The sequence below is a fragment of the Scatophagus argus genome, chromosome 9 (genome assembly GCF_020382885.2).
Source record: "Scatophagus argus isolate fScaArg1 chromosome 9, fScaArg1.pri, whole genome shotgun sequence".
In the NCBI taxonomy this organism is placed as follows: Eukaryota; Metazoa; Chordata; class Actinopteri; family Scatophagidae; genus Scatophagus; species Scatophagus argus.
The window spans coordinates 25,817,039-25,844,249 of record NC_058501.1 but is presented as its reverse complement, the minus strand read 5'-3'; the positions used below and the strand labels follow the sequence as shown (position 1 = coordinate 25,844,249).

General features: G+C 46.6%; 2 protein-coding genes and 1 long non-coding RNA gene across 6 annotated transcripts; 2 read left to right on the top strand and 1 right to left on the bottom strand.

The window, feature by feature from the left end:
• Positions 1-739: 739 nt before the first annotated feature.
• pi4kb (phosphatidylinositol 4-kinase, catalytic, beta) lies at positions 740-11,167 on the top strand. Of its 4 annotated transcripts, none has more exons than XM_046398637.1 (13): positions 740-897; positions 2,567-3,245; positions 3,847-4,212; positions 4,513-4,557; positions 5,581-5,808; positions 6,828-7,055; positions 8,611-8,720; positions 8,921-9,025; positions 9,122-9,245; positions 9,504-9,769; positions 9,852-9,984; positions 10,308-10,428; positions 10,515-11,167. In XM_046398637.1, exons 2-13 carry the CDS (start codon positions 2,598-2,600, stop codon positions 10,694-10,696), a joined length of 2,556 nt encoding a protein of 851 aa, XP_046254593.1. In that variant the 5' UTR covers positions 740-897; positions 2,567-2,597; the 3' UTR covers positions 10,697-11,167. The 4 variants fall into 4 exon arrangements, with proteins under 4 accessions (XP_046254593.1, XP_046254595.1, XP_046254596.1 ...); XM_046398638.1 differs by lacking the exon at positions 740-897 and adding an exon at positions 1,018-1,143; XM_046398639.1 differs by lacking the exon at positions 4,513-4,557.
• Positions 11,168-12,461: 1,294 nt separating this feature from the next.
• On the top strand, positions 12,462-26,598 carry myo1eb (myosin IEb). The gene is made up of 27 exons (XM_046398636.1): positions 12,462-12,711; positions 15,008-15,145; positions 15,615-15,704; positions 15,825-15,919; positions 16,035-16,122; positions 16,304-16,393; positions 16,482-16,613; positions 17,163-17,297; positions 17,383-17,515; positions 18,092-18,288; positions 18,384-18,464; positions 18,598-18,684; positions 18,854-18,940; positions 19,684-19,851; positions 19,935-20,020; positions 20,107-20,188; positions 20,575-20,780; positions 20,856-21,000; positions 21,477-21,591; positions 21,678-21,847; positions 22,585-22,730; positions 23,418-23,564; positions 23,750-23,907; positions 23,994-24,068; positions 24,150-24,339; positions 25,054-25,229; positions 26,003-26,598. Exons 1-27 carry the CDS (start codon positions 12,709-12,711, stop codon positions 26,077-26,079), a joined length of 3,297 nt encoding a protein of 1,098 aa, XP_046254592.1. The 5' UTR covers positions 12,462-12,708; the 3' UTR covers positions 26,080-26,598.
• Positions 18,980-26,095, bottom strand: LOC124064311. Its single transcript, XR_006844247.1, has 2 exons — positions 25,971-26,095; positions 18,980-19,346 (listed from the first exon to the last, which is right to left on the bottom strand). It is a non-coding gene; the product is annotated as an uncharacterized LOC124064311 (long non-coding RNA).
• Positions 26,599-27,211: the final 613 nt, after the last annotated feature.

The following is a 27,211-nucleotide window of genomic DNA, read 5'->3' as shown; positions in this document are numbered from 1 at the left end:
GTGCATGAGAGAAAAAAAAACAGTATTTCCTCATAAATATGCATTACATTACACTTCATTTAGCAGACACTTTTATCCAAAGCGACTTGCAGAATGAATAATAACAAGTTTCAGCAAAATAGAATTAGACTAAAGCAATAAGAGCTAAAACATAATGAGAAGCGCTTACGTAGGAGAGCAGGAGAACATGAGAGAGTGAAGGCTGTTGGAGGGTCAGGGATGTTAGGAGAGAAGGTACAGGTGAGTTTTCAGGTGCTTTTTAAAGGAAGAGGGGGGCGCCGCTGCTCGCACTGTGGCTGGTAGGCTGTTCCACCAGCGTGGAACGTTGTGGGAGAAAAGTCTGGCTTGGGAGCACCTTGTGTGAAGGGAGTAGAGTATACATATGCACGTATGTATAACGGAACAAACACACTCTAGTATATACTATATGCTATAAATACATTAAACAGAGGTGAGGAGATACAGAAATATAATAAAACAATATATTCAATTCAAAACTCTATTTGTCCTCAGGGGGCAATTTGAAGGCACACAGAGGAGTTACAAATCAAGAAAATAAAAACGTATGAATATATTGAATATATATTCAAAAAGTGAATATATGAGTAATATAGTGTTAATACATGATTAAATACATAATATTATCAAATGTAAACGATACTGTACTGTAAACTCCGGATAAAGACAAGTACACACTGTCCCTGACAGTAAATTTGACTATAATCCAGCAGGTGGCGAAACTGTACCGGAAACAACAAGAAAACAGTAGAAGAAGAAAGAGAATGCGCCCTCTGCTGGTTATTAGCTGTTGTTGACATGGAGATTAGAGAGTATGTATCAATGGAGGAGACAAACTGGAAATAAAACATCATTTCACACCCACTAAACGCTGACCAGGTAAGACTAATTCACCTGTAAACAAACTGACACGCCACTCCACCTGAAGAACATATGAGCTGACTGTGATGAGCTAACGTTAGCTTAGAGCACCGCTTTGAAAACAGCTGAGCTGAGTTAGCAACAGTTGGCCTGATATCTGCCCGGCTAACACTAATGCTAGCACCAGTCGAGCCGGGATGTTTCTGCTAAATGCTGAAACAACCCGGCTAACAGTGTGGAGCGAGCGGTGGTTTCTGTTGGCTCGTAAGTACTTCGCCTCCGAGTGCTCAGTTTAGTCGGTAAGCTAACCAGTTACAGGACGATTAGCTGGTTAACAGTAACTAAACTGAACAAGTTCGTCCACAGTCCGCTTACAGTCTGTTTATAACGGAACTTTGAACTGTGAGTGTGAGCCAACACTACGGCTGCTTCTTATTAGCTTCATAATTTAGCTCGAAGTAAACAGCTAATGAAATGTGTGTGCTCGTGGAAGGTTTATCTTCCATGTCTCCCCCCTCCAGTCGGAGTTAGCTCTCTGCTAAGTTAAGCTAACATCAGCTGACTCTTGGAACATCAGCTAACAGGAAGATTTAGCAAACTGCAGGAACGTTTTCTTTGAATGTGTTTGAACTGAGGTTTGAGCGTTAGCTTACAGCTTTAATATAACACAGAATGTTTATATTTCGATGAAAGTTTAATCCTACAGCTCTGCAGTAAATCCCGAAGGTTCTCACGTTCACTAAGTTGCTCAAAGTGACTCAACATGAAGCTGAAACTGAGTATGATGCTGCAGTGGGTTTGTCCAGGGGGACAAACAAACCGCCCATAACCATCAGTCAGATGGTTGTTTACTAAAGGACAGATCCACATTTTATTAAGTCTAAAGGTAACTGACTCAGTGATCAGTTTCAGCTTAATGTTGAGTCATTTTGAACACCTTCAGAAACGCTCTGATCAGATTCTCTCCATTTTCTCCGTCACAGAAAACTGAATGTCTATGGGTTTTCTGCTGGTTCAGCTGTCACACACAACGTTTTTCACATTCACAGAAATTATTGCCCGTTTCACTGATAAAGCAATAGTTCAGTGCGTTTCTGAATCAGTGTGTCAGAAGAGTGAACTTCATCTGCGTTGAATTTGTGTTTGATATCAGAGGATCACAGGCAGTGTGTGAATCACTTTCCTCCCCTGAGAGTCGTCTGTAATCTGCTCAGTGGGATTACAGCCTGTCTGACTGGACTGGGATCAGCGTGACACACACACACACACACACACACACACACACACACACACACACACACACACACACAGAGCTGCTGTGTGTGCGCAGGGTTTGCGCCCGTTCGTTTGGCTCACAGACATGACGTTCGTCTCTCTCGGTCCTGTTTGTCCTGCTCCGTGCTGTACGTAACCGTTGTTTTCATTACTGATTAATGTCTCCGTGTGCTGATTGATCACTTTGTCTGATATAATTTCCCACAGTCCAAAGTGATGTCCTCACGTGCTTTGATCTGTCCAACCAGCCGTTTACTTCGCACCTGAGCGGCTGCATCAGATGTTTTCCTTTTTCACTGATTCTCCAAAAAGCTGCTGATTAATCAGCTAATCAAAGAATCATTGTGCTCAGATGTTCACTCCTTGTCTCCTCCTACCTCTGCTGTGACCTTTGATCTTTCTCTGTTTTTAGTGGAGGAGGGCGGAGCCTCCCAGCAGCCAAGATGGAGGACACAGAGGCAGAGCTTTCCCCCACCCCCTCTGATAAGAACAGCCGCTCCCCCTCGCTCTCCATCTCCTCCTCCCCCTCCCTCTCCCTCCCCTCCACCCCCTCGTCCTCCTGTGGCCCCCCCCTGGCTGTCACCCCTCCTCTGGGTATCATCAGTGAGGGTCTGGGGGAGCTCAGCCTGGTGATCGACGCCGAGGTGGCTCACCGGGCGTGTCAGGAAGTGTTGCAGAAGGTGAAGCTGAAGCAGGAGCCTGATGTCACCAGCCTGCAGAACGGGGAGGGGCCAGACCCAGACCCCCCCGCTCCCACCGCCGCTTTGAACCCCTCTGTAAAACCTTTGAAGATCCGTGAGGAGGACAACGTGGAGAGCCCAGGCCCCAGCTCGGTAAAGAGTGCGCGGTGGCGGCAGAGACACAATCCTTCCAAACAGTCATGGCTGCTCCGTCTGTTTGAGTCCAAGCTGTTTGATGTTTCCATGGCGATCTCCTACCTGCACAAGTCGAAGGAGCCCGGCGTCCAGGCGTACATCGGAAACCGGCTCTTCAGCTTCCTCCACGAGGAGGTGGACTTCTACCTGCCACAGCTGCTCAACATGTACATCCACATGGACGAGGATGTCGGGGATGCCATCAAGCCATACGTGGTGGGTGTGATCTTGAAGGGGCGGGGCTTAACAACACGTTATCAAACCTTTGTTCAGTTTTGAATCTGAATTTTGTCAGATGACTCAGCTTTGTTCTCAGTGGATCTTGATCTGGGTGATTAGGTGTATAAAGTAAAGGTAACCATGGCAACAGCGGACGGCGCGTCGTACCGTAAGGTGCACCCTGTCGCGCTGTGCAGTCAGTCGACTCGCGTGTTCTAGTGATGTTGTAGTGAAGTCGGCCCTTTTGCAGCAACTGACCAATCACGACTGACCTCATTTATTTGATTTTTAGTGGCTGCTCCTGGGTTTCAAGGTTCAGCTTCATTATCATGAACCAACACAGTCACGGCCTCCACAGCACTCACACAGCTCACAGACATAAACCTCTCACATAGAACGGAACAAAGTGCAGAAAGACTGAAAAATGAAAATTCTATTTACGGTTAAACTTTTCTGCTTGTTAAGCCTGTGGCAAACTGAAGCATCCTGGAAGTTTGATGACAGCTGTGACCAAGTTAAAAGGAGGAGTCGTTACTTTAAAGTGTGAATCTCAGCGCTGGGCTCAGCGTGTCTCTAATCCCTGTGTGTTGTCTGGCAGGTTCACCGCTGCAGACAGAGCATCTCCTTCAGCCTGCAGTGTGCGTGGCTGCTGGGAGCTTACTCCTCTGACATGCACATCTCCACCCAGCGCCACTCTCGAGGAACCAAACTGAGGAAACTCATCCTGTCTGACGAACTCAAACCTGCCGGGCCTCGAGCTCGCAGGGACCCTCTGACTCTGACGCCTTTCTGTGCCGTGACGTCTCCCGCCGCCGGGCCCGGGCCCCTGGGGGGAGAGCACGGCCTCTCGCCCTCCAAACGCACACATCAGCGCTCCAAATCCGACGCCACCGTCAGCATCAGCCTGAGCAGCAACCTGAAGAGAACAGCCAGCAACCCAAAGGTGGAGAGCAGCCAGGACGAGGTAACACTGAATGGTTTGGCCTGTAAAGTCTGCAGTTTACTGCAGATGACTTGCAGGAGCCTCCTCGGTTATTTTTCATAATGCAGAGTGTCCAAAGCTATTTGAACTGCTGGTCCATCAGAGGGACAAACTACTGTACGTGTCCTTAACAGTCTGATAAAACAGCTCAAGGACGATAAAGTTTTGACCACCATATCTAAGATAATTTTACGGATCAATCAGAGTCTTTTAACCTAACAAGCGAAAGAGGCTGATTGTGACCCCTTGTCCTCTAAACGGTCTGACCTCTGACCTCCTCAGGACAGCAGCTCCAGTGTGGAGAGTCTGGAGTCTGAGACTGGTCCCGTAAGTTCACCAGCGTCGTGTTGGGGTTCTCCTGCAGGGTGCATTGTGGGAAATGAAGTCTGTGATGGGCGACTGTGGGTTCTGGCTCTGGTTCTGTGAGGTGAAGTCTGAGACGTTCAGCTCCGACGGAAATGAAGGAGCTGAACGTCTTTGGACTTGACCGTCTATTCCAGTAATTCCCTTTCAGCTGTTGTGGTGTTGTGGGTGAACCAATCAGGACACAATCTGGTCTCCGTGCTGTGATGATCCCGTCGTCGTGTTTCCTCCCACTGACTGACTGACTCGGTATCAGTGTGGTCGCTGATCTCTGGCGGCTGACCGCTGTGCATTAGCATGTTGGTCATGTGACCTGAAGAGCATCAGGGTCATAAAACCCAGCAAACGTTTCCGCACGACTGCAGGAAGCAAAAACCCTTCAAAAAGTTGAAATAGAAAAGATGACACTCAGATTCAGACGTCCATAACCTTTGAAATGTTTGCGGCGTATTGAAATGCTGTCTGTGTTTAATGACCCTGATCAGACGTGTCTCTTCCTGTTGTTCTTTGCACCTCCTTCAGGAAGGAGGGGACGTTCTGTCCTCTGCTCCTCCATCATTACGTGTTATCACAGGAGCAGGTGATGTTTGATTTACATTTGAGGAGAAACTGGATTTCTTGATTGAATCAGGTGATTAAAAGTGCAGCCGATCAGAGGAGCTCGCTAGCTGAGTAGGAGTGCAGGTAAACACCTTCATCTGTTGTCTCCGGCTGGTCCACAGGCTGGTCCACAGGCTGGTCCACAGGCTGATGCTCAGCCTGTCCACAGGCTGGTCCACAGGCTGATGCTCAGCCTGTCCACAGGCTGGTGCTCAGCAGTGACAGGAAGTGTTTTCACTTTGACTACACGTGGAGGTGAACCCTTCACGTGTCTCTGAGGCTTCAACCACAGACACTCTGATAACTGTCTTTCTGTCTGTCTGTCTTTCTGTCTGTCTGTCTGTCTGTCTGTCTGTCTGACTGACTGTCTGTCTTTCTGTCTTGCAGCCGGTGCGTCTGGCTCCTCAGAGGGAGTTCATAAAATCCCTGATGGGGATTGGGAAGCGTTTGGCCACGCTGCCCACCAAAGAGCAGAAGACCCAGCGGCTGATCTCAGAACTGTCACTGCTCAACCACAAACTGCCGGCTCGAGTGTGGCTGCCGACCGCCGCCTTCGACCACCACGTGGTCCGAGTGCCACATACGCAGGCCGTGGTGTTAAACTCCAAAGACAAGGTGAACATTGCGTGTCACACACATGACAGCAGGTTTATACTGAACAAACGCCTTGTGTGCAGATGTGTTCTGTAGCCCACATCATTCTGTCACGAGGTCTGTCTCCCAAGAAGAAACCCCAGGTTTCAACAAGTTCCACCCGGTTGGTTAGTGAGAGCAGAATGGGGCTCGAAAGGGCACGTGGTCTCGCAGTGCATTGTGGGCCGCGGTCACCATTTTTACGGACAAAAGTTTTTTGTTTACATCCCTTTGCGTTAGATACGGTGCTGCGAGAGAGAGAGAGAGACACACCATGAAAAAATGGACCGTACAAAAGAGCAGTGTTTGTCGTTATATGAGCAGGTAGCAGGTGAGGAGGTTTTCCTGTGCCTGACATATCAATGACATGTTAACGATAAACAGAAATAAGCAGAGGAAGATTAGCAGCCGTTCATTTTATGTTCAAAAAACACCACCAACACCAGTGTGAAATGCCGTGAACACACCAACATGTGTCCGATGATTGTGCTGAAAGTGAAGTGTGGTCGTCTCACGGCTGCTCTCCAGGCCGTTCGGCGTCTCCTCGTTAGCTCACAGATTTGACGTCCTTGGGTTTGCGTGCACGTAGGAAATGAGAAAAATCTCAGCCCATCGTTTGTTTTTACAGAAGCGATCACGTGAACGACGCGGCACGTTTGCACCACGTTTTAACTTGTTTAAATAAAACAACAGGACACAAGAGCAGCGTCACGCATGCGGCCGCTGTAAACACGCTTTTCAGTTGCCCGTAAAGCCCACAATGCGTTGCGGTTTCCCACTTTCGAGCCCTATAAGGTGGGCTTCAGGTGTTCTTCTTACCTGATGATCACATGTTGGAGCTTGACGCTGACGACGGCCTCATTTGGACCCTCTTTACGTGATGCAGGATGTGACGGGTCTTTTCTTGTGTTGTTGGCTTCTTCATCGTGAATCCACACACAGTTGTGACATGATGACCTCAGTCGGTCACGTGACCTCTGTTGACCTGTGTGACCCTTCAGGCGCCATACCTGATCTACGTGGAGGTTCTGGAGTGTGAGAACTTTGAGACATCCAGCGTTCCGATCCGGATCCCAGAGAACCGGATCAGGAGCACTCGTTCTGTGGAGAACCTGCCCGACTGTGGCATGACAGCAGAGCAGAGAGCCGGCAGCTTCTCCACGGTCCCCAACTACGACAACGACGACGAGGCCTGGTCTGTGGACGACATCGGAGAGCTGCAGGTGGAGGTAAGACGCTGCTCGTACAGGAAGTGATGTCGGCATGCTCACAGGAGGTTCGTGAATTCAGACAGCAAAGAGGCAGGTTATGACGGAGAAGCTGATTTAACTTTATTATTTCTAAAATAATCCTAATAATGTGATTGATACACACAGCAGCTTTCGGTAACAAACGTTGTGATTTACACTCACTGGCCACTTTATTAGGTACACCTTGCTAGTACTGGGTTGGACCCCCTTTTGCCTTCAGAACTGCCTTAATCCTTCGTGGCATAGATTCAACAAGGTACTGGAAACATTCCTCAGAGAGTTTGCTCCATATTGACATGATAGCATCACACAGTTGCTGCAGATTTGTCGGCTGTACATCCGTGATGCGAATCTCCGGTTCCACCACATCCCAAAGGTGCTCTATTGGATTGAGATCTGGTGACTGTGGAGGCCATTTGAGTACAGTGAACTCATCGTCATGTTCAAGAAAGCAGTCTGAGATGATTCTAGCTTTATGACATGGTGTGTTATCCTGCTGGAAGTAGCCTTCAGAAGATGGGTACACCGTGGTCATAAAGGGAGGGACATGGTCAGAAACAATACTCAGGTAGGCTGTGGCGTTGCATCGTTGGTACTAAGGGGCCCAAAGAGTGCCAAGAAAATATCCCCCGCCCCATTACACCACCACACCAGCCTGAACCGTTGATACAAGGCAGGATGGATCCGTGCTTTCATGTTGTTGACGCCAAATTGTGACCCTACCATCCGAATGTCACAGCAGAAATCGAGACTCATCAGACCAGGCAACGTTTTTCCAGTCTTCTATTGTCCAATTTTGGTGAGTCTGTGCGAATTGTAGCCTCAGTTTCCTGTTCTTAGCTGACAGGAGTGGCACCTGGTGTGGTCTTCTGCTGCTGTAGCCCATCTACCTCAAGGTTCGACGTGTTGTGCGTTCAGAGATGCTCCTCTACATACCTTGGTTGTAACGAGAGGTTATTTGAGTTACTGTTGCCTTCCTATCAGCTCGAACCAGTCTGGCCATTCTCCTCTGACCTCTGGCATCAACAAGGCATTTTCGCCCACAGAACTGCCGCTCACTGGATATTTTCTCTTTTTCGGACCATTCTCTGAAAACCCTAGAGATGGCTGTGCGTGAAAATCCCAGTAGATCAGCAGTTTCTGAAATACAGCCCGTCTGGCACCAACAACCGTGCCACGTTCAAAGTCACTTAAATCACCTTTCCTCCCCATTCTGATGCTCGGTTTGAACTGCAGCAGATCGTCTTGACCATGTCTACATGCCTAAATGCATTGAGTTGCTGCCATGTGATTGGCTGATTAGAAATTTGCGTTAACGAGCAGTTGGACAGGTGTGCCTAATAAAGTGGCCAGTGAGTGTACATTTAACAAATGTTTCATGAAAAAGTGAACTGCACCTTTAAGTTCTGCCAGAAGCCTCCCAGCAAAAATCCAACAGGATGGCCTGAGGACATGGAGGACGTGGAGGGTGAGGAGGGCAGACTGACGGAGACAAAGAGCTAACAGTCTGTCTGTCTGTCTGTGTGTCCTGCAGCTCCCAGAGATCCACACCAACAGCTGTGATAACATCAGCCAGTTCTCAGTGGACAGCATCACCAGTCTGGAGAGCAAAGAGCCAGTGTTCATCGCTGCAGGAGACATCAGGTGTGTGTTCATGCAGCACAGGATCCACATACAGAGGTTCTGACAGTCTTCCACAGACACACTTCCTGTTGCTATGTGACCACCAGAGTACCTGAGCTCAGGCACATCTCTGACTGATCCTGGATCAGATTACCAAACACACCAGGAGACACCATGCAGCAGGTTAGCTGACAGTAATGTGTGTCCTCTGCGTGTCTCAGGCGGCGGCTGTCAGAGCAGCTGGCTCAGGCTCCCACCACATTCAAACGGGACCCTGAGGACCCGTCGGCTGTGGCCCTGAAGGAGCCCTGGGAGGAGAAGGTCCGGTATGTGACGCTCACGTTAGCTTTGACTCAGTTATGTTTGTGGCTGGAGTTTGTGTTTCTGGCTGTGACGTTTGGGCCTCGTCTGATTCGCTGCAGGAGGATCAGAGAAGGTTCGCCTTACGGTCACCTCCCAAACTGGAGGCTGCTGTCTGTTATTGTGAAATGTGGAGACGACCTGAGACAGGAGCTGCTCGCCTTCCAGGTGCTGCAGCAGCTGAAGGTAACGCCGTGAGGTCACATGATCAGAACTCACCGCCTTCTGTCTCTCCTGTCAGCTCTTCTTCTTCTTTCTTCTTTCTTTTCTTCCTCTCTTCTACTTCTTCTTCTTCTTCTTCTTCTTTCCTTTTTTCTCAGTCGACTGAATTCAAAATGAAACTGGATTTTAATGTTAAGTCAGTAGGGAACAGTACCGATGCCATCAAAGACATGCAGGATAAGTTGTAACTTTGACCGCTTCGTCCTGGTGCTGGGCCTGCAGTCGATCTGGGAGCAGGAGCGGGTCCCTCTCTGGATAAAGCCCTACAAGATCCTGGTGCTGTCGTCGGACAGCGGGATGATTGAGCCCGTGGTGAACGCCGTATCCCTCCACCAGGTGAAGAAACAGAGCCAGCTGTCTCTGCTCGACTACTTCCTGCAGGAACACGGCGCTCCGACCACCGAGGGCTTCCTGTCCGCTCAGAGGAACTTCGTCCAGAGCTGCGCCGGATACAGTCTCATCTGTTACCTGCTGCAGGTCAAAGACAGGTGAGTTGATGACATCGCATCTGTCATCGCACCCGGTCCCTCACAGCTGTTTTTCTGACCTCAGCCTCTGCTGTCCCCTCAGGCACAACGGGAACATCCTGTTGGACTCTGAAGGTCACATCATCCACATCGACTTCGGCTTCATCCTGTCCAGCTCTCCCAAGAACCTCGGCTTCGAAACGTCCGCCTTCAAACTCACCGCAGAATTTGTGGACGTGAGTTCATCAGGCTGAAGGCTTTCGTGTTTGACTTGTAGCAGGTTTTCATCAGATTCCTTTACGAGGTTCTGTCAGTCACTGAGGAAGTTCTGCTGGCACGCAGGGGAGACTCAGGAGGTCCTACTCCTGTAGGGCGTCTAAGGGAGACAGAAGGTTCAGGGAATCTTTGAGGTTTAACATGAGCACCCTGAACATTAAATCATCTAAATAAGGTTCCAGTGTTCTTCAGGAGGTTCTGGGGACCACTGAGGAGGTTCTTGCCCTCAGTGATTACTGATAGTCCGTCTGTCACTCCGTTTGTCTGTCTGTCTGTCTGTCAGGTGATGGGCGGTCCGGACGGCGACATGTTTAACTACTACAAGATGTTGATGCTTCAGGGTCTGATAGCAGCCAGGAAACACATGGACAGAGTCCTGCAGATCGTGGAGATCATGCAGCAAGGTAACCGCACACACACACACACACACACACACACGCACGCACACAGGATGTCCCACTCTGTACTGACCGCCCCCCCTCCCTGCCAGGCTCCCAGCTGCCGTGCTTCCACGGCTCGAGCACCATGCGGGGCCTGAAGGAGCGTTTCCACATGAGCCTGACGGAGGAGCAGCTGCAGCTGCTCGTGGATCAGCTGGTGGATGGATCAATGAGGTCACTGACCACCAAACTGTATGACGGCTTCCAGTACCTCACCAACGGCATCATGTGACGTGTGTGTGTGTGTGTGTGTGTGTGAGCAGCAGTGAACAAATGCACAGACTGAAGAGGGTGATGATCCTCCTGCTTTTAGAAGTGGACTGCAGAGACGAGCCGCTCTGCTCCTCCTCCTCCTCATTCCTCTTTCTTCTTTTTATCGTCTTGTCTTTCACCTGAATCTTTATGTGTTTTATCGTTTGTCTCGTCTGATTTCAGCTCTGTTTCCTCTCTTGTCCTCTTTTTCTTTTTCCATATTTGGGCACATGTCCCTGATTGACTGCTGGACTCTTAGCCAATCAGAGAGCAGCCCAGGTTTAGTTTGAAATGTGAACACCGAACAGGTGGAGTGTTTTTACAGGTAGGAGGAGGAAACAGGCAGACTGAAGCGGACTCCTTAAAGGACCATGCTGATGTTTTTTCATGTTTTAACTGACTGTAAAGCAGTTTGTCCTGCGACCCATTAAAACAAACGTGTTGACCTGCAGAGCCTCGTCACCGCTTCGCGTCTGCTGGATCAGACGATTGTTTTGTTGGTTCACAGCTTTGAAAGGCGTTGATATTTGGGGTTTAAACACTTTTTAGAGAAGCCATCAGCTCATAGTATGTTTGTGAAGTGAAGCTGAACAGTAAAGGAAAGAAAAATGTTTCGATTCGCCCTGAGATCAGACGTCGCGCCGGGATTCTCCACCCGACGGAGGTCAAAGGATGACTGAACAGTAAATTAAGAATGAAAGTTTCCTGGAATACAAAAGACAGAAAGCCTTTCATTCAACACAAATCGTTTTTCAACACGTCTTCTGCGACCAGCGTGGAGACGCTTCATGTCGGGAAGTAACTTTTACAGACAAGCTAAAGCGCTAGAAGATCTGCTTGAGGCCGTGCGAACGAGATAAAACCTCCTCGTGGGTTTTATTCCTGACAGTTTGGAAGAAGTTGGGAAACATTCAGATCTCAATGTGAGTTTGACTTGTTCTCAACAGCAAAGTCTCTCATTTTCATTTTCTGGCTGCAAAGGAAACAAAGTGTGTTGATCAAATGAGCCTGCAGGAAGAAGAGCTGAGTCGATCAGACGTCGCCAATCAGGTGTCGTTTTACACCTGAAGATGATAGAAAGTTTCTGCTCTGAAGAGAAACTTAATAATCAACCAAAGTCCTTCGGCAGCCGAGTTAACGAGAGACTGACTTCAGAAGGTCACAGGAAGCAGGCGTGTCACACTCCAACTCCCATCATGCACTCTGAGGTCCTCAGCAGGGAAGTGTTCAGCACCAACACGATCAGCATGAGGAACAAGAACAATGAAGTCCAAAACAACAAAATGTTCCACTAAAACTCAACATGTTCTCAATCTCAAGCCAATAAATAAAATGTTCTGAAAATCTGATTATGTTTTCAGTTTGGCAAAACCAGTCAGAGCAGAAATCGATCGGTTGTTATTAATGAAGTTCTTGTTTGTCAGACGTGTTCAGAACAGAAATGTTGAAGTGTCATGAAACAGACTGCAATCTGTGCAGCAGCAGTTTTACAGACTTTTTAATACCTTCAATAATGTTTGATGTCAAACATAAATTCAGTAAAAATAAAAGACAGTGAACGCCTGAATTAAATATCTTTTACAAGCAACAAGTAAAATACAAATGATGAAAGTCTTTCAGTGTAAATCTTGTGGTTCCAACACAATAAAAACTGCTGACAGACAACAAAATTCCAGCTGGTCTGTCAGGACCACATTACCCAGAGTTCCACAGGAGTAGGAGGAGGCGGGGCTTCACCTGCCCACACCTGCACAGAGTTGAGAAAGTGAGGAGTGAAGGAAGAAAAGCAGACAGAAAACAAAGTGAGAAGAAAATGCTCAGATCAACAGAATCTGCCTGATTCACTGAGCTGAAGCCAACTGATCAGGACTGATCTGATCCGCATTCAGGCTGAGGTCACCTGGATCCTGGATCCACCTGAGACTCACTGAAGACTTCTTAACTTTAACTGAAGCAGGAAGTGAGAGCGGGAGGAGCCGACAGACAGCAGACATGGTGAGTCCACTTGCTTTAATCACCTACAACAGCAAAAGAGCAGAACACTGAAGTCCTGGTCCTGGTCCTGGTCCTGGTCTGGGTCCTAAACAAGTCATGTGAAAAGTAACATTTACACTTTAATTGTGATATGTATTTAAAAGAGCAAAATACATTCAAAAAAATATTAATAAATTCACAAAAGTAAAACTGCAGTCATTTAAACTGAAGTTTGAGTCCAACTTTTTCCCTGCTGTTGTCATGGTAACCCCAATTCAAACTGTGACCCCCGGGGGGCCCTCAAATACATCATGAGTACAGGAAGCCAGGAGGGACAAATCTCACATTGACTTAATCCAAATGTTTATTTCTAAACTCCATTTCTTCTTCTGTTGTTATTGCTGTAGTGAACAACCTTCACAGTTCTGAACGCTGCAGACTCGTTTCCGCTTCCTGTCAGCGAGTTGATTCTCTTCCTGCTGGATGTTTGGGTTGTGAGGCGAATCAGAGAGAAGATGAGTTTATCAAACAGCTCGATTCGATCACGTTTACATTCTGTGTGTCTTCAGTGTGTCCTCCTGAAGACACACACACACACGCGTCGACATGTTGGGGCGGCGTCGCTCTTCAACATGATCCCACATGACAAAAGGAATTCTGGGCATTCAGGAGCTCAGAGCGGACGACCTGTGGAGACACAATCCGACCAATCGGCATGTCTCACATTTTACTTTACTGTTACTGCTAAAAGTACATCAGCATCGGCATCGAATGCAGTGAAAAACTGCAGCAGCAGCTGAAATCTAAATAAACGAGCGAAGTACAAGTATTCAATTTTATTTATTTAGCACCTTTCACAATCAAAATTGTCTCTAGGTGCTTCACAGTGAACCAGAGCCTGAACCCCCGAGCAAGCAGACAGTGACAAGGGAAAAACTCCCCTTTAACAGGAAGAAACCCTGAGCAGGACCCGACTCACAAGGGAGAACCATCCTGCTGATAGTCGGCCGGGTGAAGGAGGAGAAGAAGAGGTAGACAGGACAGAGAGGATGAAAGAGAGAGAGAGAGAGAGAAACATGCAGTAAACATCATACATTACAAAGGACAAACATGACAGGTTGTTGTAACTGGAATTCTGAAGACTGTGTATTGTATGTATTTGTTTTTTAGCTGATATGTTGTTTAAGTTAGTTCTAATATCACTACATAGAAGAACAACAGGCAGATGTTGACAGTAGACACTGGGTTTGTCACTGGGTTTGTCAGAGGATGCAGTTCAACATGTAGATCTGGATGGAGAGAAACCTGCAGAAAGATACAGAGAGAGAAAGAAAGGGAGGGAGAGACACAAAACTACGAGGACAACTGGACACACACTTAGTGACAGAAAATAATGAATTATATGTTGATCTGATGAGGGGAGAGGAAGAAGAGGAGAGGAGGTGGGGGAGTAGAGATGGTGGTGGTGTTGAGGAGGAGGTGGGGGAGTAGAGAGGGTGGTGGTGTTGAGGAGGAGGTGGGGGAGTAGAGATGGTGGTGGTGTTGGGGAGGTGGGGGAACTGCTCGGTGGATCATGTTTGTGTCCCCCAGCAGCATAGGCCTATAGCAGCTTAGCTATGATAGAGATTAAAGGTTAACAGTTAGTCACACCTGTTCTACCTGTGGCTGTCTGTCAAGAAGCGACTGTCACTATGGCTACCAGCCCTACACAGATACACACAATAAGAATAAGAATAATGAATAAGTACAAGTACCTCATACTCACCACAGTACCACAGACGGTCATGTCTGCTTCACACAGCATCACCCTCATCCTCCTGCAGAGCAGAAGAGCTTTCACATTTTAAAATCATTTTGCTTTGTGTGTGATTATGTGGAAACATCTGGAAAACTTCACTCCAGATGTTCAAACCATAATCAGTCCAGAGGCAGCGGTGGCTTTGGCGGGGCTGACGCGGTCCCAGTCGGTCCCAGCAGGACCGGATGTGTGAAGTGAGACAGGAGACACTTTCACTTGATGTCCCCCGAAACCAGTTAAAACTTTCTGTTGACTTCCAGATGGAATTATTGCAGACCTGTTGTTAATCACATCACTTCTCATCTAGAGGAGTAATCACAAACACACGTTTGATTCGTTCTTCCTGGGCGAAGTTATCCTCTGTAACAAAATGCTCTTATTGTGAAATAAAGGTGACGGAGCTGGTCATGTGACTGGCTAAGGTGTCACTATAGTTACAGTATTTCCATCCCTACTGACACCGTGATGAAGTGATGAGCTCAGTCCTCACCCTCTCTGTCTGTATGCCCCGCCCCTCAGGGTAGTAAGGAGCGCTACCATTGGCAGGCTCAGAATGTGAAGGTGAGCGGCGTGGACGACATGGTGCTGCTGTCCAAAATCAACGAGGACGCCATCACGGAAAACCTGAAGAAGAGATACATGGACGACTACATCTTTGTATCCTTGTGCCATGCTGGAAGAGAAGATGTCAGAGATTATACAGAGAAAAATTAGTAGTACTGACAGGGTAGAAGTACTCTGTTACAGGTAAAAGTCCTGTATTTCACAATTTTACTTCAATAAAAGCACAAAAGTCTTATGGATCAAAATATTAGCCTGTGAAAAGCAAATTATTTAATTAAGTGCAGAGTTCTTCAGGTCGAACTGAGCTCACAGCCAAAGTGATGCTGCAGTGACTTCCTGTTTCACAGACGGCTGCTCCTGATTGGACAGAGCTGCATGTTTGTTAGGTTTTAAAGCAGTAAACAGCAGCTTGAGACGAGTTCAGAGCTCATGAGGACCGAGGAAGGACTTTGTGTTCAGACTGAAGGATTCACAAAGAGCAGATGTGGCTCAGAGTCCTGGTCCCGGAGGCCCTGACTCAGGTCCTCAGGTCGTAGCTCTGATCCTTGACTCTCCCTGTTAGACCTACATCGGTCCTGTTCTGATCTCTGTGAATCCATTCAAACAGCTTCCCTATTTCACCGACAAAGAAGTGGAGCTCTACCAGGGAGCGGTGAGACAACACACACACTCACACACTCACACACACACTCACACACACTCTCACACACACTCACACACACTCTCACACACTCTCACACACTCTCACACACTTTATTCCCCTCCCCTCCAGGCTCAGTATGAGAACCCCCCCCACATCTACGCTCTGGCTGACAACATGTACAGAAACATGATGATTGACAACGAGAACCAGTGTGTCATCATCAGGTGGGTGTGGCCTGATGAGAATCACCTGAAGACGTGAACTTTTCCCTTAATGTGAGAGCGAAGCAGCAGCACTTTAGAAGGAAACTGATAGTCTTTCCTGTTTCCTGTCTGTCAGCGGTGAGAGTGGAGCTGGAAAAACTGTCGCCGCCAAATACATCATGAGCTACGTGTCCAAAGTGTCCGGCGGAGGAGACAAAGTCCAGGTCAGTACGTGGGGGACTGCTCACAGCACGGCACCGGCACAGATAACTGGCCTCTGGCCGACCCACATTAAATCGTGCTAATACGGACGCTAAAGTCCGTACATTTAGATCGGTGTGTGCGTGCTCTTAGAAATGCTGTTGCCGTGGTTACTGATGAGGCTGTGTGTGTATGTGTGTTTAGCATGTGAAAGACATCATCCTGCAGTCCAATCCCCTGCTGGAGGCCTTCGGTAACGCCAAGACCGTCCGCAACAACAACTCCAGCAGATTTGTGAGTATAAGTACATTCAGACACATTAAACGGAGTACTACATACACAGTAATAACACAGGTACACACTGTGCTTCTCCTCCTGTCAGGGTAAATACTTTGAGATCCAGTTCAGCCGAGGAGGAGCTCCTGATGGAGGAAAAATCTCCAACTTCCTGTTGGAAAAAAGTAGAGTAGTTTCACAGAATCCTGGAGAGAGAAACTTCCACATCTACTACCAGGTACAAAGATATGTTCTGTGACCGGTACTGCAATGTGTACTACCAGCAGGTTTCAGGTACTATGCCTGCAATCTCAGGACCCTCTGCTATCGTCTGACGATGATAGCCTATGTGTGCCAAACAGTCTGCCAGCTAGTTACCAGCTTCACAAAGCTAACAACCGTAACACTAGCTGATCAGGTGGGTTGCTAGCCTTGGCGTGCTAGCTTCCAGTCTGGTTGATTGAATAGTCGTCTTGTCATTTCCATTGATCAGCTTGCTACTCGTTGTTACTCGAAGCAGGCGTGTCCTTAATTATACATCATTTGAAAGATGCAAAATGGTTTTTGTCCCAAGCTGCAAACAGGTTTATTTCTGCTGTAAAGTTGGGGTCTTATGGGGAGTGACTCGACTTTGGAGCCAGCCTCGAGTGGCCATTTGGGGAACTGCAGTTTTTGACATTTCCACGTAGGCTTCATTTTTCAGCTCTGGAGGTTTCTGTTTGATTGAATAAAACAAGGAAATGTTTTTTATAATGACCTCTCTGTGAACTTTGACCTCTGTCCTCAGCTGTTGGAGGGGGCAAGTACGGAGCAGAGGGAGAACCTTGGGGTCACGACCCCCGACTATTATTTCTACCTCAACCAATCCGGAACCTACACCGTGGAAGACGTCAATGACAAGAAGGAGTTCTCTGATACTATGGTCTGTAACTGTCTGTCTGTAACTGCCTGCCAGTTAAAGTATCTGTTAAAGTGTTTGTCTGTCTCTCTGCCTGTCTGTCTCTCAGGGGGCAATGTCAGTCGTGGGTCTGTCTTTGGAGGATCAGGATTCAGTTCTTCAACTCGTTGCAGGAATTCTTCATCTGGGAAACATCAGCTTCAGAGAGGAAAATAACTATGCTGTGGTTGAAAGCCAGGACTGTAAGATACTACACAATCCAACACCATACAACGTATAAGCAGTAGTAATGAGGGGACAGGTAGTGTAATAATATATTGCCCCCTGGTGGCTGGCTGCAGTACAGCTCATAAGCTCCTCCCCCTCCATGTTAGCGGATGGGACATGAGCCAAACTAAAAGCTCAAAGTACACGTGAGATAAATTTGTCTCAAAGATGGTTTCTGTCATTTTAGGCAGTTCTGGTCACGCTGATGTTTTAAGTGTTTGTTTTTCTGAGCAGTTTGGTTTTAATTACTTGTTTGATGCTACCAAAAGGGGCTCAAACGTCATGATTGACAGCTAAGTGCTGCTCCTGATTGGCTCGGGCGGGTGTTGGTAGCACAGCTCCACCTCCAGACTCTGGCTCCAAAGGACGTCTGCCATCTTTATTTATGTCAGTGGTTCAGATTGAGATATCTGAACCACTACTGGATGGATCATAATGAAATGTGGTTCAGACATTCACGTCACCCTCATGTAAACAGTTTATGTTGTAATTATTCCTCCTCTTAACTGTGAAGTGAACTTGTTTATGGTCAAACTGTCTGTATCTGTCAGTCCTGGCTTTCCCGGCCTTCCTGTTGGGGATCTCTCAGGAGGGTCTCTGCAGTAAACTGACCAGCAGGATTATGGACAGTAAGTGGGGCGGGAAGACCGAGTCCATCTCCGTCACCCTGAACACTGAGCAGGCCTGCTTCTCCAGAGACGCCCTGTCCAAGGCTCTGTACACGCGACTCTTTGACTTCCTCGTCGACGTCAGTCTACATCAACACCCCACACGCAGCATCATTTGATTTCACAGTTTACTTTACTTTTTATTGATGCTTCGATCTGCGTGTGTGTGTCACAGTGTATTAATAAAGCCATGCAGAAGGACCAGGAGGAGCTCAACATCGGTGTCCTCGACATCTACGGCTTTGAGATCTTCCAGGTTTAAAAACCATCTGTTGTTCAATTGAATTTATGAGTTATGTACTGTTTAACAGTTTGATAATGAACCGATTGATTGATTGCCTCAACGAATCTGATTATTTGTTGAATAACTTCTGTTTCTTCTTTTTCAGAGAAACGGCTTTGAACAGTTTTGCATTAACTTTGTCAACGAGAAGCTGCAGCAAATTTTCATTGAGCTCACACTGAAGGCAGAACAGGTACTACATCATGACATCATCAGTTTGTCTTCATTTCAACCTGTGAATCCATCAGTTATCAGACATGCCGTCTGTTTCACTGCATCATCAGTTGCAAAGGAGGATTCATCAGGATGGAAATATTTCATAGTGTTGAACGGGAGCTAAATCCACCCTTCTGTCTCTGCAGGAGGAATATGTTCAGGAGGGCATCAAATGGACGCCCATCGAGTATTTCAACAACAAGGTGGTCTGTGACCTCATTGAGTCCAAACTGGTGAGTTAGCCAATCAGTGAACAAAACTGAGATTTGATTTAAAAAGACGTCAACACGCATTTATTTCACCCAACAACAATCTCTGACCAAAATGAGAAAACTCAACTTATAAATCTACATAGTGTGTGTGTGTGTGTTTGTGTGTATCATGGTAAATGAAGCATTGTATGAGCCCTAATGAATGCTTCTGGAACAAATCAGTTTCAGTTACAAATGTCAGTTTCATTGAAAACTGGCTTCAAATACAGACAGGCAGAAAGACAAGCATTGCAGCAACGTAATCATGCTGTGTTGAACACTGTCGATTGTCCATCTGAAGTGTTACTCCTCTTGCGTGTTAATATCTCAGCCAAACTGTGGGGTGTAGTAACGTACAAGTGCCACAAGATGGCAGCAGCAGCCACACCTGAAACACCATAATGGGAAACATGTACACATGTCACTGAACTTTCCATAACACCTTGACAGGAAATGAAAGGAGCCTGTCGACTGCATAATGCAGAGTCCGGACTTTGTGAATTTCCCCAGTGAAGGACTAACAGAGGCCTATCTGATCTTTTAACAGAGCAAACGGCAGCTGGTCAGAAGCTTTACACTAAAATATGACCAAATACTTTCATCAGACAGAAGGAGTTAGAAATAAAGACCTACAAAATAATAACATATAAGAAACATATAAATACAGCTCTGTTTGTCTATAAACATGACTCCATCGCCCTCTGCTGTCTCTTGTCATTTCCCAGAATCCTCCTGGGCTCATGAGCATCCTGGATGACGTGTGTGCCACAATGCATGCTAAAGGTGAAGGAGCAGATCAGACGCTGTTGCAGAAACTTCAGGGACAGATTGGATCGCACGAACACTTCAGCAGCTGGAACCGCGGATTCATCATCCACCACTACGCTGGGAAGGTACACCTGTACACCTAAGTACCTGTCAACATGCACACCTGTCTCTCCATCCACTACTAAACTCCACCTGTCTGTCTGTCCAGGTGTCATATGATGTCGGTGGTTTTTGTGAAAGGAACAGGGACGTGTTGTTTCATGACATCATTGAGCTCATGCAGAGCAGTGAGTTGTAAGTATTGTGTGTGTGTGTGTGTGTGTGTGATGACCTCACAATGACCCCACAATGACCCCTGTCTGTGGTGTGTTTGTGGTCAGCCTGTTCATCAGAGCACTGTTCCCAGAGAACCTGGAGGCTGAGAAGAGAGGGCGTCCGAGCACCGCCAGCAGTAAGATCAAGGTGAGAGAGACCTGACCTCAGAATCAGGATCGGGATCTGACACACTACAGTAAACATAACAGGATGCAATGATGTGGTCTTAAGGTTCCCGCAGGACCCAAAGATGATATGTTGTGATTTATAAGGATGTTGGATGCAGGACAATTTAATATTTGAAATCACTGAAAATGTCAAATCTTTTACTGTGTTAGCCAGAGCACCACTGACTGTCACCACTGTCACATACCACAATGTTTACGACCCGAGGAAGTCTGAAACACCCATCTGAATTCCGGCTGCTTTTGAAAGCAACTTGTCCAATAGAGTAATTTGAATGATTTACACACAGCAGTAAGGTTTAACAGGTAAAATGGCAACATGAAAAGCTGTCTGTCCCTGCCATTTAGAAACAAGCTAACAGTCTGGTCCAGACTCTGATGAAGTGCACCCCCCACTACATCCGCTGCATCAAACCCAATGAGACCAAACGTCCACGGGACTGGGAGGAGAACCGGGTCAAACACCAGGTGGAGTACCTGGGCCTCCGAGAGAACATCAGAGTCCGCCGGGCTGGATACGCCTACAGACGGGTCTTCAACAAGTTCCTGCAGAGGTCAGAGGTCAAACTAGGTAACATCATATAAAATATTGTGCTTCGAACATGCTAACAGACAGGTGCTTGCTGCAGGTATGCCATCCTGACAAGGGAAACCTGGCCTCATTGGAGGGGTGAGGAGCGCCAGGGAGTTCTGCATCTCCTCAGCTCTGTCAACATGGACCAGGATCAGTTCCAGCTGGGCAAAACCAAAGTCTTCATCAAAGCTCCAGAGTCGGTACGAAACACAGATTCAGGAAGTAGTTTGACTCACTGTAAACTTTGAAAAGTAAAGTTTCCTGATAGCAGAAACTGTTATTGTTCCTTGTCAGGAACAATGAGCTTCAGAGCTCTTTAACCATAACTCCAGGAAAGCTTCCTGATCGTTTAACCAGTCTGTCAGGTTCTCTTCTCGACTTTCGGTACAAATGTTTCAGTTCTTTTCCCTACGCTTTTGGTATGTGGCATGAGTCTAAATACCACAGAACCTCGGTGCTCATTGTCTTGGAAACAAACTGGCCTAGTGCTGTGACATCACTGCTGTGCCATTAGTCCAATGTATTCACATTTCTGATGTCATCCCTGGAGCACTGCCTCTGATACAGTGGGGTTCTGGGTATTGTTATTCCCAGAAGCCCTTAGTCCACTCAGCCAGTCAGGGTCCGTCTCCATCTTGTCTTTATGTTTTATTGTGTCGTGTTTTCCTCTCTGCAGCTCTTTTTGTTGGAGGAGATGAGAGAGAGGAAGTATAATGGTTATGCCCGGGTCATTCAGAAGGCGTGGCGTAAACACATTGCTGTCCGCAAGTATGTCAAGATGAGGGAGGAAGGTAAGGCTGCCATGAAGGAAATGCCATGTTTAGTTTGCATCTTCAACATGATGTCTTCCTCTTTACTAAGAGCTTTATGTTTCCAGCTTCTGACGTCCTGCTGAACAAGAAGGAGCGCCGTAGAAACAGCATCAACAGGAACTTTGTGGGCGACTACATCGGGACAGACAACCATCCTGAGATCAGGCAGTTTGTTGGTCGCCGAGAGAGGATCGACTTTGCTGACGTTGTGGTGAAATTTGATCGGAGGTTCAAGGTAAAGAAACTACAGTCCCACAGCAGATCTGACCGCTGATCTGACCGCTTGTCCCATTTCAGTCGCCATTATCTTCCCTCCTCCAGGATGGAGGGCTGCTAGAACCCGTCTCTAGGATATCAGGTTGATGGAGAGGAAGATCAGCACATACCTACACTGGTGGCTGCATTTCTTTTCTAGCTTCAGTAGCTTAGGAGGAACTTATTGTAGCTTTCACCCATGGTATCCCCTTGAAATAAAACAGGCTCTGCAGTATCAGGCCTCCACTGACCCCAGATCAGCTGCAGTCATAGTTTGACCAGAGAAGAAGTGGAGAGCCCAAAAGGCAGTGAAAACTGACAAATCTTGGTTGGTGGGTAGCAATGAGGCTTAGGCATGTGGTGAGTAGACCTAGGCATGAGAGTGGAAGCTTTAACGGTCTGACATCTGACAGGCAGAATCGATTGAGGTGTTGGGATGAGGCACCATCATGTCTGAAGTTACTGCTCTGCTGTCAGTTTCTGATAAGGGTTTACATGACATGTTATTTAGCACAATCCCACGTAGCTGTCGGATTGGAAGACTGCCTCAAGCCGAGAGACAATTGAAACAAGGAGAAGCTTTCTTCTGTTGTGGATCCGTCTTTACTGCTGCTCAAAGCCAAGTCTGGGGATCACTTCCTTTGAGCCCCAAATCACGTTTCACCCATTATAACTCAATGTAACTTTAACACTGAATCTGTTTCTGTTGTTATGCAGACAGTGAAGCGCGACCTCATCCTAACCCCGAAGTTCCTATACCTGATTGGTCGGGAGAAGGTGAAGCAGGGTCCAGATAAAGGTCAGATCCGAGAGGTTCTCAAGAGGAAGATTGAGCTCAACAAAGTCCAGTCTGTTTCTTTAAGGTACACCACTAAAAACCAGACCAGAACCAGCACCACAAACAGAGTCACAACTAGAATAAGGACCATAACTATAGTCAGGACCAAGTACAAGATTAGAACTACTACCAGACCTTAAACAAGGATGAAAACCAGAGTCACATCTGTAATTAGAGCTAGATCCAGGACTGGAACTAAAAGAGTCCAGAACTAGAACCATGGACAGAACTGGAACTAAAACTAGAACTAGTATCTGGATCATAACCTAGAAACAGAATGACAACCAGGGACAGAGTTGGAACTGGATCTAGAAATAGGATCAGAACCAGAAGCGAAGACAGGACAAGTACTTATATTTGGGTTAGAACTAAAATTAAATTCAAGAATTTCCCTCCACGGATTAATAAAGGAATTCTGATTCTGATTCTGATTCTGATAAAATCAGGGGCAGAACTAGAATTGGAACTATGAAGAAGTAAAACTAAAACCAGGATCAGGAGCACAGATAGAACTAGACACTGGACCAGAACTTGTCTCATTTGAACCAGAATCAGAACCAAAACTGGAATTAGAACTACAATGACCAAGGAAGATAAAGGAGTGAAAAACACGTTACGTGTTTGTTCCATCTTGTCTTTCCATATCTGTATGATCACCTCTTTGTCTGTCTGACTTTCTGTCTCTCCCTCTACCCGTCTGTCTTTCTGTCAGCACTCTGCAGGATGACCTTTTTATCATACACGAGGAGGAGTACGACAGCGTTCTTCAGAGTGTCTTTAAAACAGAGTTCCTCAGTCTGCTGGTCAAACGTTATCAGGAGAAAACTCAGAAGAAACTGCCGCTCAAATTCAACAACCTGTCCGTACCGTGATTCTGTTTTTTACTTTTAAAAAATTGTCATTGTCATTGTCAAAGTCATTCTTTACACTAGTGCCTCGACTTAATGTTTGCATGTGTATTTAACTGTTGTTGACTGAATCAGTGTAAGTACTCCGAATATTTTCGTCCACAAAAACCCATCATCGTCCATTTCTGTCTACCAGTCTGGAGTTTAAGGTGAAGAAGGGCGGCTGGGGTCCGTTCAGCTCTTCAGGGTCCAGACAGATCCAGTTCCAGGTGGGTCAGGGGGATGAGGCCACCCTGAAACCCAGTGGGAAAGTCCTACAGGTCTCCATTGGACCGGGTCTGCCCAAAAACGCCAGTAAGTTTTGACTGGACTCACTGCAAATTAATTCTATTGTAGCTTCCTGTGTGTTCCTTTTCACTTCCTGTGTGTTTGATTTGTAGGACCAACAAGGAAGGACAACCGCAAGAGTCGTTACATGGGCAACCGGGCTCCACCCACCAGCCAGTACAACTCGGGTAACAAAAGAAAAAATCCTTCAGGTGTCAGAACTTCACTGTCTGAGCGAGTTTTGGTTTGTAATTGTTCTTTTTCTTTAGCTCCTCACACCAGAGGGAACAGAGTTCCCAGAGGAGGCTCCTCCTCCTCCAGAGGCTCCCTGCTGAGGCAGCAGTCCAGCATGGACCAGCCCACTCTGCCCAGATTCCAGAGCCACCATCGCCATGACAGCCGCCCCCCCCAGAATTCTGACATGGGCTTCATGGATGTCCCTGACCAGGGTGCTGCAGGGTGAGACCACAGAGAATTTCTAATCCATCTGAGAACTCCCACTCATAACTTCAGGTTATGTAGGAGGCGCTCGTCAGGTGGTCCAAAATGAATGGGGGCTTATGGAGCTGTGGACAATTATTTTGGCCATTTAGCTCCATTCAGTCCGGTTCATTGAGGACGACCTTGCAAGTGCCCTCATGGTGAATTGCAGCCAATCTCAGGCTGTCCGTAGAAAGGCTATGGAGACCTCCAGGAACAACCCAGTACAGTAATATGACCATCACAACCAACTACAGTAATGTAATGTAAGGTCACAAGTACAACTAGTGTCACTGGTGTAACCAGCACACCTGGTAACAGTCATATATACAGTTATATGTATTACCAGTGTCTTGAGTACCAGTTTAACGTCAACGTCATGGAACTAGAACAACCAGTACCTACAACCCCGATTCCAAACTCAGAAAAGTTGGGACGCTGTGTAAATAGAGATTCAAAACAGAATGCAATCATTCAACTGAATACAATGAATAGACTGACTGGCGGTCAGTGACTTGCTACAGAGCACGTCAGCAAGAGACCCAGCTGTTCTGGAACTGGAACCAGCATCTCTGCAGTCACATCAAGGCCTAAAAAATGTTTTACTTTTGGTAACTTTTGGTTCTGCAAACTTGTTTCTGGTTCACTGCAAATGAACTAAACTGTGCTGTAATCCCTGTGGGATGCCTGCAGGCTGCAGCGGCGGCGGTCGAAGGAGGTGAAGCCTCCTCCCGGAGCAGGTCGACCCAAACCAGCTCCAAAACCGAAGCCCCGGTCTCCGCAGTGCAGAGCTCTGTATGCTTACGACGCCCAGGACACTGATGAGCTCAGCTTCAACGCGGATGATGTCATCGAGATACTCACTGAAGGTATGAGCAATGCTGCTACTGTTAATGTTACTACTGTTGATACGGCTAATGCAACCGCTTACTCTTAGTCGCAGTTCCACTTGTACTACTTCTACTACTGTTACACATAATAAAACTACTACTACTTTAATACTACTGATAAAATAAAAAATAAAATAACTCTAAAACTTCTTGCACTACTGCTTCTAATACCACTGATACTACTTCTACAATTAGTACAAATTTATTTTTATTATTACTGTTACTTCTACTGCTTCTAACATTACAGTTATTACTTCTACTACATTTAGTACTACTGTTACTCCAACTTCTTCTAGTGCTACTGCTGTTACTTTTAAAGCTAGCACAATACTTTTACTTTTAGCACTACTGTCACTGCTAGTACTAGGTAGTACTATACTGTGTGTTTTTGCTGTTGTCACTGAATTGATGGGCCAGCAGCTGCCCACCTTTTGGTTTCCTCGTTGTGATGTTACTCCATCCAAACTGAGCGGCAGCTTGTAGTTAGCTAACATGGGCCATTGCGCAGCATTACTTCGCAGACAAACACTTAGCATTTCATTAGCTAACGACTACTATAACGATTATTATAGTAGCTAGCTTAGGCTAACGTTCTCCACTCTGTCCATTATGTCAGTGTTAAGTTCTGGAACAGAATCAGCTGATATGAGATGTGCGAATCAGTCCAAACTGACCAATTACAGCTCTGGTTGTGTCCATGTAGTCCTGACATGTACTTACCGAGTCAGCCTTTGTCTCTGTGCTTTCTGCAGATCCATCTGGTTGGTGGTTCGGTCGGTTGCGTGGCAGAGAGGGAATGTTTCCTGGAAACTATGTGGAGAAGATCTAGATGTCCTACCCGAGGGGTCAGAGGTCATTGAGGACAGTGACTTCTGACCCATGCAGCAGCTGGGGTCATGGGAGCTTTCAACACATTACTGATAGCTGAATATGATGAGCTTATCCATAAACCAACACAAGTATGTTTCAGTTGGAGTGACGCCAGCTGCCAGTCCACCATAGCTGCAAAGGTCAAAGGTCAGAGTCTGGTGCTCCCACCTGCTGACTCTTGGACTGAAGGCGTCTGTGTCCCAATAACGCTGTGTAGAGTCAGGTTCAATGTCCCCGTATGTCTGACGGTTTGAAGCAGCAGCTCTGTCCATGGACACATGGTAACACTATCAGCCCTACGCATATTGGCCACAATATGAAGTGTTAACCGAAACAAACCACATAATGATGAGTCTGAAAAGTGCTGAACTGTCTGCAGCTTTAGATAAGAAATCACACGATGAACGGGAACTAAATTTCACACTGGATCTTTAAAATACACAACTAATGAATCTTTTATTCTTCTGAACATGTAAAAGGTGACTGAACATCAGTGCTGAAAAATTTACAGGTTTTAACTCAATACAATATGAATACAAATGAATTGAAAAATAAATTTATATAATAATTTTTACAATTAAATAATTTTCTGTAACTATCTGTTTTCTGCTCCTTCACAACAGATGATTTTTCCAGAGAACCAACACTGTTCATATCATATATGTGTTTTATCTTCAGGTGTCTATGAATTGAACACTAATGTTATTTTAGCTCAGAAGATCATCCAGCTCACCCTGGAACACAATAAACTGACATGTCAGTATAGATCTATCTGGGTTACCTGAGTGACCCGAACGAGGTGAGAAAAACAAAGAAAATCAGTTCTGTTTTCGTAAACTGTTAAACTGAATATTTTCAGTTTTGTTGGTTGGACAAAGCAAGTCACCAGATTTATGCTTCTTCGTCCACAGGCTCCTCCAGAAACAGACACTCGATTTTCGTAAACTTAGCAGGTTCGACAGAGACTCGGTGAATAAGGAAACGCATCAGGCTTATGTTCCGTAAAGGGGGGGAGTCGGAGACAAACTCGGGGTTTCTGGGATAAAACCTGCTCCGGACCAGGTTATGTTCACAGACTAAGTTACCGCGGT